We start from the raw sequence: 15,878 nt of genomic DNA on the forward strand, positions 1-15,878 counted from the left end.
TTTTATGCAAAAAGAATTATGCAAAAAGGCTTTTAACATTGGGGTTGTGTAATATTGACAGAAGATTTGTATAGTACAGGCATTTCATGGTAAAACATAACACTAAAATAGTCATTAAAACTTACCATATATTATAGAAAGCCAGTAAAAATTGTAGGTAACAAGTCTGAATTCACAGTACCCACAAAAAAGTATGCAAAAATCACCCGGATGACCTGCTTCCTCTGGTAATATGCTTAAGTGTATGTACTTTACAATCAAACTTACTATTAACACTATCCCATGAGGTAATTGGAGGAATTGTTAAAAATAATTAGCTGTTAGGTCCCATGATAATAACATGGTCACATCCAGATTACTCTCATACTATACTGCATGTACTTTCTTTAACTGGTCACAAAGTAATGTGATTTTGAAATATTTACATTGGCAAATAAAAAAAGTAAAGAAAAAGACATTATAACAACATTACACAATCACTACACAGGTTATTACACAAGTCACTTAACATGAGCTTGGAGCTTCCTATGATTACAGTTGAAGTGTCATTGAATGTCTTGGAACCATTGCTTTCTATGCAGAACGAGAGAGCTCCAGGATTTCTTCTAAAATATATTAATTTTGTGTTCTGAGGATGTTATCAGGAGTATGAAACTACATGAGGGTGAGTAATTAATAAGAGAATTTTCATTTTTAACTATATTATAAACTAGCTAATCACTTATTCACTGTGAGATTAATTTCCAAGAAAGTTTGAAACTTTGAGACACACAGACACACACTAAAAAAGACTTCAGTGAACAAAAAGTGAACACTTTGGCCTAGGATTTTAAAATATTACAAAACGCAAGCAAAATATAACAAAAAATACCTCATGAATGAACATGTTTTTGTTCCTTTAAAAAAAAAAAAAATCAATGAACAGACAAAGCAACTCTGCAGAATGGAAGAGTACCTCATCTGGTGTGTCCTTGGTGTCTGGCTGACCCTGAATTGCACGACGGGCTAGAGCTCCGGCTCTTATGTTACTCAGGTTGATCTGTCGTTCTGGAGGAGGTCCACCTCGTGGCTGACCTCGAACAATGATAGCACAACCCGATAACACCTGCCAGGAAAAAATTTAAAATAGTGAGTTTGCTCGTTTGCGTTTATGCCATGCCAGCTTTTCACTGTCGAGAAAACAATATGGAACTGAAATAAAAACGTTTTTATAGCACATTTTAATGCTATATCAACAGCATTGGCTATATTTATGGCAACATTGGTAATAAATATTCAGTAAAATATATAAAATCATAAAGGTTTATTTATAAACATGCATTATAGTAAAAACACGCAGATACCAACAAAACTGACAAGATATTACTGCTTTCAGGAGACCTTTTAAACAGTTCCCTAGAAGTATTTTCTGAATTAAACATGCTCTAACATCATCTGAAAAAAAATATCTTCTAAAATACTAAATAATATATAATAAATATGCTGTATAGTCAAAATATTTGTACACAAGTCCCTCAGAAGTCAGTTTCTCTTGCTTTTCAAAAGACATAACAAGAAATAAAACCAATACAACTTAATAAAAGCATACTTCATAGATTGTTTCATAGAATTTTGACAGAAAACACTGTAGAATCTTCTAGTTTAAAAAAAACCTGTCATCCCGAAAGCATAAACAATCTGATCCCTCTAGTTGGAAATTGATTTGATTTCAAATCAATGTGAGAGCTTGCATAACATTTCATAAACACTCTCCATCATTCCACTCACGTCAGTAATGACGAGAGGAAAGCTGTAACTGTATAGCATAGGCAGTGCGTGATACAAACATTCAATCTGCAAGTCAAACAACGAATAAACACCCCGATTCAGGCCACAATTCCTTTAGGACCTGTTTGTTTGTGTTTGGCCAACAGTTAAAGAACCGTTAACCAAAGATAACATCAGGAAAACAATCCCTTCTGTGTTAATCACAGCATGATGCTTTCAAAGCACCTAAATAAATACAACTGGAGGGCAGACCCAGGTCTTAGATGAAGTGTGTATTCACATTAGCATCTGAATTGTTATTTGTTCTCCATTTACAGAAGTGATGTTTACAAGCCTCATCGTGATTGTGTTTAGCCTTAAGAAACTGAAGTTACAGACATGTGCGTGTGGCTTATCCAATCAGATGTCGGATAAGTGGTGTTCCTCCAAACATGAGACAAATCTGTGCACTACTAATTAAATGATAACGATGATTCTGTGGCGGGGTTTTTTGGACGCAAACGCTTATTTCTGATAGTACTGATTCAAACGCAAAACCACATGACACAAACGGCGATCATTATCAGAAATGATTGTGTAACTTGTTCTTCTGGGCTTTATTTTCACTTATTAAACATCTAATAAAACAAGGAAGTTGAAGCTAAACAGGGAAGAGATTTTTTTTTATCCAGAAAGGCTCTGAAACCAGAGCTCCAACCTAATTGCTGAGTGTATAGAACGATAGACTGGCCTCCCTCACCACAGCCTGGGTCGGAAAATACACAGAAACCACCAAAAATCCACCACTCTTCGAATTCAGAAAACTTGGGAAGTACTTTGCCGATTTTAAACGTTTTTAAAGGATCAAAGCCAATTAAAACATTGACAAAACTACATTAATTCATTTAGAACAAGTTATTATGGTAATCATTTAACCAAAGTGTCAAAAATAAACTTATTTTCTTTCATTGATGTGTTACATTTGCGGTTATGCGGATTAAATTAACTGAATAGAATGAATGACATAAACTGGATATTATGTATATTAATAATGAATTCACATAAGATAATTACAGACACATTCGTTTTACAACAAACAAAATGCTTGGAGGATTAATGTTGAGTAAAATGTAAAAGAAAGTAAAATAATATACATGTTTTACACATTCTAATGGTGAAATATATTCTAGTATTTATAAAGTGAACAGAGGTATGTTTGAAACGTGTTTGACAATATTTATTCTAATTATTTCACTGCATCCCAATAATTCATAACATCTCTTTTCTTCTACACTATAATTATAATAGCATATATACATAATATAAATATAATATACAATGGATTCAGTGGAAACTAATCCCAGGATATTTTAAGTCAGTTTTATCAATACAAAGAGAGTTATAACAACAACTGGAAATATTAACATTACTAAACTTGATCATTTGAAAAATTAAGCTTAATAAAGACCATTGCAGTTTGTTTACTTATCTTCAACCTCATGGTACTGTCTGTCATGAGTGTCTTCACGGACAAATCATGCTTTACTGAAGAACTACGTGTCAGTTTCTCATTTCTCTGCTACCTTTCGGTCACCAGGGCAGATAAAGTAAACAGTCCAAAACTGTGGAGACTCGCATGATTATGGGGTCCTGATGAAGCGGTTCACTGAGTCTATAACAACGCAGAAACTGAGCCGAGTCTTGGCACTGAAGCGGTTCCTCGATCGCATGAACACGTGAGACTGACAGATTGACAAATCTGAACTTTGAACTTAAGGTCAAATAAAAGTAAAGCAACACATTCATGTATGTGATTCAAGATTATAACAATGACATTTGATTTATGAATGAGCAGTTGTTTTGAAAGAATCTTTTAGTGATTCATTTTTAAGGAGTGCAGAAATTCAGATTTTTATTCAAAGCCCTCAAAAGTAACGTTGAGTACAGTTTTGTAAATTATTACAAAACTTGTGAGAATCTTGTGATTCGTTGCTTTATAACTACTGTACAAATGTATATTTTCATCTAAATATAATTCTCTGTATGTCAAAATGATTCACATTTTCATGTAGGAAACGTTCAATAAATCGGTTGAACGAGTGAACGATTCAGTAGACTTCCTTGTAACCAACAAAACGCTCATGTAGCGCCACCTATTGGAGTTCATCTACTCAGTAAACAAATCTTTAGGTGAACCGAGTCACTAGCCTGAATCGAAATCACGCAAACCCGCAAATCTGCGCATATCGCTTGTTGTGCAAGTTTACAGTAATTAAGTATATACGTTGGAAAAGTTAAAAAAAGCCCTACTTTTATAGAAGACAGCTGTTTAACATACTACCAAAAGTTTGCTATTAAATCGGAACCCCTCTATAAATATGAAGTTATGGCTGCAAAATTCATGCTGAAGTACAAGTCAAGTACATGAGAATGTTTAGCGTCATTGTCAAGACATAAACAACATCAAAATGTTTAGGGAAACTGGATATAACGTTGCATAACATGTCCATCTGGATCACAGCTGAAGAGCGCTCAACTTCTCCCAATCTCTGCACTTAATTCATGGCAACAACTCAAAAGATTCGCCAAAACTCAAGAGCACTACAACAAAACTAGTACGCTTGATGATGCAAGCCTGACACGAAAGAACTGAACTTTTGGAGACCCTGTGATCACAGAAGTAGTGAGTTAGCGAGCCCCCCAGACCAGCACTTATGCCCCGTGTGTTTTCCTACCATCTTCACTATTCCCCTCTGCAGCTGCGGGGCTGACGCTTGGCTGGACTGAACTTGTGCCGGTACCGCAGATGCCATGGCCGCTGGGATGAATGAGTATTCCGTTAGGGAGGGAAAAGAGAGAGAGAGGTAAAGGAGCCGGGAGAGTCCTACGAGACGTCTCTACTGAGAGCCGAGGAAGGGAAGAGAGACTGAGCACGACTGATCACGCTTTGCTTAACCGGAAGCACAGCGCGTGAATGTACACGTCGAAATGTTGCACTTCCTCGGTCAGAGCGTCACCCGCGCACGCTGAATGGGGCGATCTGGCTGTGACGTCGGAGCGAGAGTGATGATATCCGGCGAGTGGGGAGGTGCGACACGTCAGCACAGATTTTAAAAAATCTTGTGCACATATTCACAGCACAAGCACAACAGTTTGGTCTTGAATTTAGTTGGTTTGTTTATGATTAGTGCTTTTGTTTATAGTTGTTTTCTTTATATATTTTGTGTAACGTTACAACATGGATGCAGGCTACTACTGGAGATCTAATCATGGGTGCTCAAACTTCCAAAGAATTATAAGTAAATAAATAAATTATAGGGAAAACAAATAAATCAATGAATGGCTTGATGAACTAAGTGCGAATATGTGTGCTTTATTTATTCCTTTCTGCATTTGTTTGAACTTTGTACCTGAATTTATTATGATTTTTTTATGTTCTCCATGGGGGGATTAACTGCTAAAATGAAAGTTAATTTTTATTTCCCCCCTTTCAAACATTTGTTCATTCTTGAATGTAGTTTCCTGTTTACTTTTCCTCAGGTCAACGTGGTAATGAGAGGGTGTCAATCATTAGAAGGCGGTGTTTACGCCATCATTGGTTAATCATTAGAAAAAAATTGCATTCTTTAATTTTTTTGTTTATTTTATTTATTTATTTTTATTTTTTATTTTTTGTATTTTTTTTGTCTTGCTTCTGACGATTGGCCGCACTATTAATTATTTTTATATTTATTTATGCTGGAATTTGTGGATTTTATAAATAAATTGTATTTATTTAGGCCTATTTTCATTTTTGTTTATTAATTGTGTTATTTATGCAGGACTTTGTGGCTTTATTTACTCATTTATTTATATATTTGCGTATTTATTTATTATTTATAAAGGTTTCGTCACCATACATCAATATTAAGCTATGGTTATAGTATTATTGTACACATCCTTATTTACACTAAATAAATAAATACATGCATAAATATATATATGGACCAAACGTGCAAAAACAATAAATAAATACGCAAATAAGTAAATAAATGAGTAAATAAATCCATAATTCCCATGCATAAATAAAACAATAAATAAATAAATATGCAAATAAATAGATAAATAAAAATCCACAAAATCCTGTATAAATAAATGCATAATTAATTAATAATGCAGGCTGATAATTAAATAAATTACACCAATGTTGGAGGATATGGAAGACGAAACCTGCAAAAACAAAAAAATAAATAAATATGCAAATATATAAATAAATGAGTAAATAAACCCATCAATTTTTTTTGCATAAAAAAATAATAAGTAAATAAATATACAAATAAATAAATAAATAAATGTATATACAAATCCACAAATGCCTGTATAAATAAATAAATAATTAATTAATAGTGCAGGCAGGTAAATAATTAAATAAATAAAATACATGGATGTTGGGGGGGTAAAACAATGCTATGTTGACCTGAGGAAAAGTAAATAGAACTACGTTGAAGATATTAATGAATGTTTGAAAGGGGGAAAAATAAACTTTTAGTTTAGCAGTTTATAATTCCTCCAACATTCATGTTACTCTTTTAATTATTTACCTGCCTGCACTATTATTTATTTAAATATTTATTCATGCAAGAATTTGTGATTTATTTTTATATACATTTATTTATTTGCATATGTATTATTTTATTTATGCGTGAATTTATGGACTTACTTACTCATTAATTTATATATTTGCGTATTTATTGTTTTTGCAGGTTTCGTCCTCCATATTATGGATGCACCAAAACAAGCAATCAATCAATAAAAAAAAAGTAAAATAAATAAATGAATACATTTCTGAAATATTGAAACGAAATGAAAGCCCATAATATGTTTGTTATTTTTATATATATTTTCCTCTATTTTAATATTCCTGTAACTTCCTCGATTTATGCTGTCTTAATAAACTTTGTGTGTTTGTTTATTATTGTATGTTTATTGTAATTATTATTTTTTTATTTTGCTTTTTGCTTTGATTTAATTGATCGAATTGATTATTGTCTTTGTGCAGAAACTCGAAAATCATAAGACTTGATTATTTACATGCAATTCAATTCACGCCACGAAATGCTTATAATGACCACTAGATGACGCTATTTCACAAATATTAAATATTGCCAACATTGAGCTTCTCTGATCCACGACTAAAACTTATGTGTGTGTGACATTTGATTGAGTGTCTTTTTTACTATTAAGTAGACTGAACTTATGTTAAAAGAGCCGTTATATGCATTAGAAGAATCATTCTGCTGGAACAAATAAGTAAAAAAATTGCAAGCTGCCACCCAGTGAATTAACGTTGTTCTTAGTGTTTAATTTTTATCTAATACAAATCAGGTGAACTGAATATTCACTCACGTCCATAACCATACTAGCCTATAGCTTACACTCAACAACAACAACAAAAATATCGTTAGGTTTGTTCAAAAAACTTATTTTAAATAATCTAAAACAACACAATTCTCGAGATTTTTGGATGGAAAACTTAATTTCTTCATGTTCGGTTCACTTACATTTGTTAAGTTAACTTAAACTATTTGTGTTGGGATAACATGAATACTATGTGTGGAACCCTGTAAAAGCATGTAAAACCATTTTACAGTGTATAATTCACCCGTTTGGATTTATTATTCAAGTTACAAGTTTTTTAAAAATAGTCCGATTTTCTTTATGTGAAAAGTCAATTGCATTTTTGAATGGAGATTTAAAATAGTCGAATAAAAATAATCAGATCAGGCATTATATAGTCAATACACGCTGTCCGTCACATAAACCTGAAAAATGTGCTCAATATCCTAACATGACTGCTATAATACTGACATTTAAGGTGTACTGTGTACGAAATTAAATCTAGGCCTGTGGTTTTCTATTGTTTTGTTCCCAAATAAAAAAACGCAGATGCATTCTAGAAATGCTGGGTACAAAAGTAACGTCTGAAAGTATGCTAGGTATTATCCTATAGCTATATGTGATTATGTGATGTGGAGTAACTAGGCCTACCTTTTAGCACAATTACGTCTGACTCAAATCTGGGGTGAAAAGGAGATCAGATCTGCATGCATTCTTACATGGACACGTAAGTGCTCTGTTTTATTTTCCAAGGCACTTATAAACGACTAGTGAGCAAATTAGGCTAAACCCAAAAAGAAAGATTTAAATGATCATAAAAATGAATGACATACAAATAGGCTATATCACACTACAGCTGTCCTCACAGGTTAAGATCTATGTACATTTTTGTTATGGACATCGGAATTGTGCATACACGTTTGCGCGTTTGGAGAGCTCAGTGTGCACATTTACGCAGGAGCACAATAAGAGTTAAAGTGCTGTGATTCAGAGTTCAGAACGCAAAGATTGATCGTTTAAGAGGCTTTTTTTGGATTTCCGATGCCACAAGATTTCCTCATATATCAAAATCGATTATAAACGTAGTTTACGTTTGAAACATTCCCAAAGTGCCCGAAAGATTTGCGCACTGATGCGTCACTTATTACCCAATTTTTAAAGCATTTAATCATTTTATTTACTCATTTCGTTTATATAAACGAGCAAAAACAACTTAAAGTGCTTTAAGGTGATAAATACATATACTATTCGTCTCTTCATCCCGTTGGCAAGGTGACGATGGCGTTCAAAGCGGTCGTCGGGTTTATATGCGGAGCGTCCAGTCCTGCAGATATTACTATGCTGTACGGGGTGGTTAATATGTAATTTGCACCATATGGCATTTTAAAAACCAACCTTATTTCCACAATCTTCGATCTGTGTGGATTTACCTAATGATGCCCAATTAGTCATTGAGCAGGACCAAGGATGAGGCTTGTGTGGATACTCTCTCGCTAATATTTGCTCTCCAAATATTTCCTTTGAAACGTTTACAACACATTTTATCTGCTGGCCAGACAAGGGACATCTGGGAGGGTTTTCAGCTCGCTATTTTTTATAAATAAAACCACAATTGGTTCACATTTGCCCCTCGGACTCTATTTGTTCATGCTTGAAAGAAAATGTAATAAAAGGGGCACCATGATGGATTTATGATTTATCAAAAGCACTTTACCATATGGCAGTCGTCTTTGGAGCAGGTTTTCAAATGTTTGCTTTAAAACAACTAAATCTGATTAACATGTAGCGAGGAAGGATGAAAGATGCGCCAGTCACGTGACCGCCGGACAGCCTCAGCCTCCAATCTCCAGTTCTACACAATCACGGTGCTCGTGGCCTCATGAAAGACTTTAATGTTTTCTAATGTTTCTTTGGAAGCTGACTGATTTCATATGTGAGCCTGTATACCACTCCCAAATTCACAACCTGCTAGGACCTGTTCAGAGCTTTGTGGTGCTGAAATGAAGCTCAAACTTGCTGCACTATTCGTTTTGGAAAGGGTGATCGTTCAAAACTCATTTATTATGCACGGTTTGTTAACTGAACTCAAATTCTCTATAGGTTAAATTAAAAAATCTCCATTACCTTCACAGAATGTTAACTCCATGTGCACAGGGAGCCTATTGAAACCGTTATATCATCCTCTTAGTGTGCACATAGTGTGCGAAATACACAGGAAATTTTTTGTCCGACTTCTGAAGTGAATGGATTTTTTCACGTAGGTCTTAATAAGATGCAAATCTTTTTAATCCAAATACATTTGTATGAATTATCTAAGTTTTTTAGAGCCACTGCCACAGTGCGTCAATCCAAAAGTTATTTTCAAATGAATAACTATTATTAAGGGGTTGGAAAGCGCACAGACATCATTCAGCTGAGCATCGCATGTAGTCATGATGGTACGTCTATAGTTATATCTTTACCTATGTGGACAGCCGCCTCTACGTCATCTTGATAAGGACTCTGGGTTATATATAAGAAGTGCGCGCGGGCGTCGGTGACTGCGGGCCACGCGCAGCGACGCATCTCCTTCAAGAAGAACATCTTAGACGTAAGATAATGACCTCACTTTTACACATTCGTTTTGTTTTTATTCTTGTGTTTAAATACAAGAATATGTATTTAATTTAAATGTTTACTAGACTATGATTCTGGTATTTTTCAAGGCTACCGGGTGCCCTTTAAGATGTGCGAAGAAAACTCTGATCAGGGAAATGAAGGTTGGCATTTGTTAATTCCATTACAGTTCCTAATTGCTGTAAATATAAAGATATAGTTTACAATAAAGAGACATTTTAATCCCCATTTACTGTCTGTCATGTGGTTCAAATCTAGTTTGAGCTTATTTGTATGTTTAACACAAACGATGGTCATTCAAAGAATAATGAGATGTTGGCGTCCATGGCAGGTAAACAAATAAATATTGTAGTGGCTACTGGTTTCCAACATTCTTCAAAATATCCTACTCTGTTCAACAGAAGAAAAACCTGTGGGGGGTAAAGGATGACAGGATGTTAAATTTTAATTGAATTATCCAAAATCAAAGAGGTGCAATATAGATCATTTGTTATTTCACCTTACATTGTTGCTTCTCTGATTTACAGATTGGGTTAAATTGGAACTTTTAAAATTCATAAAATCAAGTTAAATGAAAGTGATGCTAGTCTTAAACTTTTTTTTAGAGTATCTACACTTTAAATAACTTATGAAGACATTGAGTTGAAACTCTTTTTTTAAATGATGAATAAAATCAAAGTGATGCCAAACTTATAATCCGTTGTTTATTTCAGCTTAAAAGGGTAATTTAATGGCATAAGTGAGTCCATAGAATCAATTGAATTTTTGCCTTTCACAAAAAGATCCTTAAACCTAATGCCTTAACGAAAAATATTATTTAGATAATTAAAATGTTCCTCATACTCACAAATAAATGGTTATTTCATTACATTTAATTAATTTAATTTAATTAATACATTTAATTAATTAATTAATTGTTATTTAATTAACATTTAAAGGTTCCTTAATGAAATAAAAAAGAGCTTTTATTAGGAGTGTACCACTTATACTATAATCATTTATTTAACTGATAAAGAGATTGAGTAAAATCTTAAATAATTTAAATTAAAAATAAACAAATAATAAAAATAAATAAATAAATAAACCATAACACCAATTATTTCTAGGATGTTCAGCCAATTCTGCATGTAATACATGCGCAAACCTCCCAGCAATGAGATTTCTGTATATTTTTCAGGAGAAGGGAGTGTAAATCAGCTGGGTGGTGTGTTTCTGAACGGACGTCCTCTGCCTGTCTACAAGCGCAGACTGATGATTGAGCTGGCGACTGAGGGAATGAGACCATGTGAGATCTCCAGAATACTGAAGGTAAACTTCTCACCTTTACCCAGTGTTCCTGGTGATATCTATCCTCGAGTAACCATGTACTCCGGCAGGTCTCCAACGGCTGTGTTAGTAAGATCCTGGGCAGATTTCAACGCACAGGAGCCATTGGCCCTAAAGCAGTTGGAGGAAGCAGACCCAGACTCTTGACTCCTGAAGTCATCTCCATCATAGTTCAGCACAAGAGACAAAACCCCACACTGTTCGCCTGGGAGATCCGGCAAAAGCTGGCAACAGAGAGAGCATGCAGAGGAGATCAAGTGCCAAGTGTAGGCTACAAATTCTTTTATTTATGTATAGATAATGGATGGTCAGCAGTGATAGAGAGAGTACTGAAAAATCACACTTAGATAAAAGTACGATTACTTGCCCGAAAATGTAGTGCAAGTAGAGTCTCTGGGACAATGTGTGTAAAGATTTTGGACATCTACCTGGACACTTTTAACGTTTCCAAACAGTTTGCTTTAATTATTAATCGCCCATGTCTTGTTGTAGTTCATTACGATGCGATTTATCTTCTACGTGTGATTTGATTAGACAGGAATCACAGGACTAAAGAAAAAATTTAGTAGTGACTGCTTGTTGAAGGAAATTGGTGGAGTTAAAGTACCAAAACTAAAAATGTACTCAAGGGAAAGTCAAAGTACACATTTTAAAAGCTACTTAGTAAATTAAAATTTATGAGAAAATTTTTGAGTATAGTTTGAGTATTTGTAATTTGTTGCTTTACACCACTGGGGATGGTTTACTTCGAAAACATACCTGTTGTCATCATTTTCCCATTATTTATTCGTGTATGATTTTCTTTCTGCTGTGGAAAGGACATTTCTCAGTATAGATGTTAAAAGTCAATGATAAACAAAGTTAAAAAGAAAAATGATTGTCAATTGTAACCAAAAAACTTAAATTCCTACTTGAAAATATATCCTTATTGTAGATTTTGGAAAATGTTAGATTACTGCCCTTGAAACAGTTTATGAATGGCTTTTTAATTCAATGTCAGCAGGTGTCTTCCATTAACCGGATACTCAAGAAGATCCATCAAGATGAGGACATTGCATATCCAAACGAAAAACACTATCACACAGGTAATCTCTCTTATTCAAAATTCAAGTGCTTTTTACCGGCCTGTAGCCAGCCTGGTAAAAGTGGTGGTTCTTTTTTCTCTTTTTGCAGTTATAGATCTCAATTTCTATTTATTTGTGAGATTTAAATATGGCATTTTAGTGACATTTTTAGCACTGATTTTAGCTGAATTACATAAAGCTTGTCGGATGGTAAAATACAAATTTATTTCATCATATATCATTATTCAAAAAGGTAAGGGTTCACACTCATCAAGTAATTGCTTTTATTTCTACATTCTTTGGGCGATTCAAAAAAACCAACGTTTCAGCACAATGCCTTCCTCAGTGTGTGTCATATATCATTATAAAAATAGGAATCTGGTAAAGTTTTAAATTAAAAAACTATGGTCTATTGTCATTTTTTTGACAAATAACAAACTAGCTGGCACATTAAACTTTCCTCAATCAAAATTTGGCCATTTCAATAAACAATAATTAAAACATAATAATAATAATAATAATAATAATAATAATAACAATAATAATAATAATAATACAGTAGCAAAAGATGGCTTCACTTACATCAGACCCCCCCCCCCAGGACCCTTCCTGAGCATACAACAAACACCACAGCCACATTTGAACAGGGCTCCCAGGACAAAAGCACTAGTCCAGACTAAAGACAATGTAAGGATGCTAGACTTTTGCGCTGTGTACAGGTGTAGTAACGAGCAAACAAAGAAAACAAAACATGGAAGCATAACATTTTATGGGTAAGATTTCGTTTTTGTATGTTACGAAATTTTGTGCTAAACAAGTAACGATATTGATGATGCTACAGTCATACAGTGTAGTGATCCTGTGCAGTCTTACTGCACTGACCATAAGCCAAAGTAACACCAACTTGCAATAAATACTAGGCTTATGCTAGTTTTGTTGAAAAAAATCTGCAAACAATGTAAATGAAATATGACAACAAGACGCTGCGGTGCCAGAAACTTGTATTATTGTCGGCTAAGTGAAGTACCGGCTAGTTTTTGAAGTAACATATAAGGGTGCATGATAACATAACAGTGTCTGCGCCTCAATGTGCATACAGTCCACCCTAAATAACTGAATATTACAAATGTTATATACCATTTAGATCAGAAAGGTGGATCTGCACAATGAGATGCAGGGATATCGATGGTTCACAGGAGTCATTCATAACAGAGATTCATTCACAAACGTATCGCCCCCTCCGTTAGAATTAAACTGAAAGCAGGAGAGGGGGTGTGTTTCAGGACATTGATTAGATCAAATTTAACAGGGAGGGTGGATAATACATTTCCATGCACATAAACACGCACTTTGTTGGCAATGCCCGTGCCGTCACCTATCCATCGATGTTAAAAAGTGATGTAAAATTATAATTTTTGTAATTTAAAAAAATATTTGCATACAGACCACCGGCAAAACGTCTGATTGTAAATATATGTATAAATGTTTACCTATCTATGGCTCTGGATGGCCAGTCCTCCACTGCACCTTGGTGGCGGATTACCGTCTCACAGTTGAACGATGCAAAAATATGTGATATGTTTGCCGCGAACATATGAATTTGTCTCATTCGCGTCTTTCAGAAAGTTTACAGTCACCTGATACTGCGTTTTCATGTCGACAAACAGCGAAATTGCGTAGTGTAAAGTGCAGTTTTGAAAATACCCATGTTCGTGTGGACAGGACCTAATAAATAAAGACTCATCTGGTACTTCAAGTCGTCATGATCGTCAGTAAACACGTTCACTTCTATATTTATATGTTTGGCTGTTTGGTGCCATCTTGTGATGGAATTAATACGCTGGTTAGTGTATGCTCCATTCTGCTGTTTTCATTTCTGTCAGCTTTGCATTTAAGATTTATTTAACTATTACGGCTCAGGACATTGTTTTGTGTCAAATTTTTACGTTTTTTGACAAGTAGCCATGTGATAAGCAGGATAAAGTACATCTAGGTGGCTGTTTTTGATAACATTTCTTAGTCTTGTACTTACCTCTCTCCTTCACTTCCTGTCACTCAAGAACAACTGAATGTACAGAGCCATTTTCAGCAACAAATGAACACAAACTTGCCAAGAACTGCTCATCGAAGCAGAACCGCATTCACAGCAGATCAGAGCGGGAGATTAGAGAAAGGTGATTCAGCCACTTCAATCTCTCATAGTCAGTTCTGTGTTGACAAAAAGACATTATAACATCTCTTCTGATTTCTGATCAATCAGAGTTTACCTGTGGGCTTTATCCAGATCTGCTGACCAGAGAAAAGCTCGCAGAGGAGACAAACCTTTCACAGGACACTATCAAGGCAATTAAGATTTAAAAGTTAAAATGGTTGAACATTAGTCAAATGAAAAACAAATACATATCTGACTTGATTTTGATGTTTTGTTTGAAGGTTTGGTTCTCTAATCGTAGAGCGAGGATGAGGAGGGAGCGAAAGTTTGAACACAATGACTGTGGTAAGTGCTAATCTCTTGTTTTCTTAACAGAAGCACATTGACTGTATTATTAATGATGCATTCTTTGTAGGTATAGCTAGGCCAGGGTTTTTGGGAAACTGCAGGAATGCTTTGATTTCTCTGTCATCGACCGCTGGCTGCTCATTGGATGATTACAGAGCTCATCACGCACCATCTGCTTTTCCATTGGCCGCTCAAAGAGACAGAAACACTTTTCCATTGGCTCATTTGAACTCAAATGCTGTGTCGTCATGTTCATTTGATCAAACAGAGAGTTTGATGCCGATGTGTCACCATGGCAATGAAGAATTGGCTTACCGATTGGTATCACCGAACATAGATGAAAGGATCCTACTGGCTAATGGCACACAGTGGATGAATCATAAAACCTTGACTGGACAAAATATTCCAATGTTTTGAATTCCAAAGAAGAACATTGAGGTTATGGGCAGTAGAGGGCGGCAAAGGAAAGAAATTGCAGCATTTGCTGCGGAAGGTGATTTACTTTTAGACAATATTATCTCTTTCTTGCTTCATGAACAATGCTAACAAAAATTTTGATTGTATTTCTATGTTAAATGTTGTTATTTTTATTAAATGGACTAGAAACGTAAAAGCTGTCTGACTTATTTATCCAGATGAAAATGACTGTATTAGAAAATAAGAGATACAATGAGAAATAGGAAAGAAACCTATGCTGTAATCAATCAATCAATCAATCAATCAATCAATCAATCAATCAATCAATCAATCAATCAATCAATCAATCAATCAATCAATCAATCAATCAATCAATCAATCAATCAATCAATCAATCTGTTGTTGATTTTTGTCCAATACAGTGACATATTAATCAATAATAAAATTTGAATTATAAATTAAATAATAAATAATATTAAATATTTAAAACTGACAATGTGCACAAATATATTATTAATGCATGAAATATATTAACAATAATATATGAGTTTTAGAATGTATTTAACACTTTTTACTGTAAGATTTGATTCATTAATGGTATTAGGTAACGCACTCACAATATATTATACTTCTAGAACATTTAATATTAGTTCTTATGATACAGACAATATTCATTATTTATAGGCCTACATTTAAATACATGAATAAAAACTTAACAATAAATGTGTATTTTTATTAAATACTTCTAACATAACTACATATGTCATAAGTTGAAGTTAGTGAATGCATTAATTTTACAAATAAAAAAAAAAGAATTAAGTGTTTTCATTTAT

At 34.1% G+C, this 15,878-nt stretch overlaps 2 protein-coding genes across 8 annotated transcripts in view; one reads left to right on the forward strand and one right to left on the reverse strand.

The window, feature by feature from the left end:
- snd1 (staphylococcal nuclease and tudor domain containing 1) overlaps window positions 1-4,769 on the reverse strand; it is a 297,588-nt gene extending 292,819 nt beyond the window's left edge. For 3 of the 5 annotated variants that reach the window (XR_015481791.1, XR_015481792.1, XM_087246093.1), the window contains exons 1-2: window positions 4,482-4,695; window positions 956-1,105 (exon numbers count right to left, since the gene is read on the reverse strand). Coding sequence is in view for 2 of the 5 variants with exons in the window: in NM_182865.3 (NP_878285.3) it covers window positions 956-1,105; window positions 4,482-4,559 (228 nt within the window). In the remaining 3 variants the exon portion in view is untranslated. Of the gene's footprint in view, window positions 1-955; window positions 1,106-4,481 lie in introns of all 5 variants that reach the window. The other 2 variants (NM_182865.3, NM_001293681.1) reach the window with 1 other exon arrangement.
- A 4,888-nt stretch (window positions 4,770-9,657) lies between these two features.
- On the forward strand, window positions 9,658-15,241 carry pax4 (paired box 4). Of its 3 annotated transcripts, none has more exons than XM_087247082.1 (9): window positions 9,658-9,712; window positions 9,828-9,881; window positions 10,916-11,046; window positions 11,115-11,330; window positions 12,068-12,149; window positions 14,189-14,302; window positions 14,389-14,471; window positions 14,562-14,625; window positions 14,696-15,241. In XM_087247082.1, exons 2-9 carry the CDS (start codon window positions 9,848-9,850, stop codon window positions 15,043-15,045), a joined length of 1,074 nt encoding a protein of 357 aa, XP_087103208.1. In that variant the 5' UTR covers window positions 9,658-9,712; window positions 9,828-9,847; the 3' UTR covers window positions 15,046-15,241.
- The last annotated feature ends 637 nt before the right edge of the window (window positions 15,242-15,878 follow it).

The sequence above is a fragment of the Danio rerio genome, chromosome 4, assembly GCF_052040795.2.
Source record: "Danio rerio strain M-AB ecotype USA chromosome 4, GRCz13ab, whole genome shotgun sequence".
In the NCBI taxonomy this organism is placed as follows: Eukaryota; Metazoa; Chordata; class Actinopteri; order Cypriniformes; family Danionidae; genus Danio; species Danio rerio.

What these genes read in the sequence shown, in the direction of transcription:
- pax4 (XM_087247082.1), top strand. Translation starts at nt 9,848, where the DNA reads ATGTGCGAAGAAAACTCTGATCAGGGAAATGAAG. An exon ending in AGATCTCCAGAATACTGAAG is followed by an intron (nt 11,047 to 11,114) that starts GTAAACTTCTCA and finishes GTACTCCGGCAG; the next exon opens with GTCTCCAACGGCTGTGTTAG. An exon ending in GTTTGAACACAATGACTGTG is followed by an intron (nt 14,626 to 14,695) that starts GTAAGTGCTAAT and finishes CATTCTTTGTAG; the next exon opens with GTATAGCTAGGCCAGGGTTT.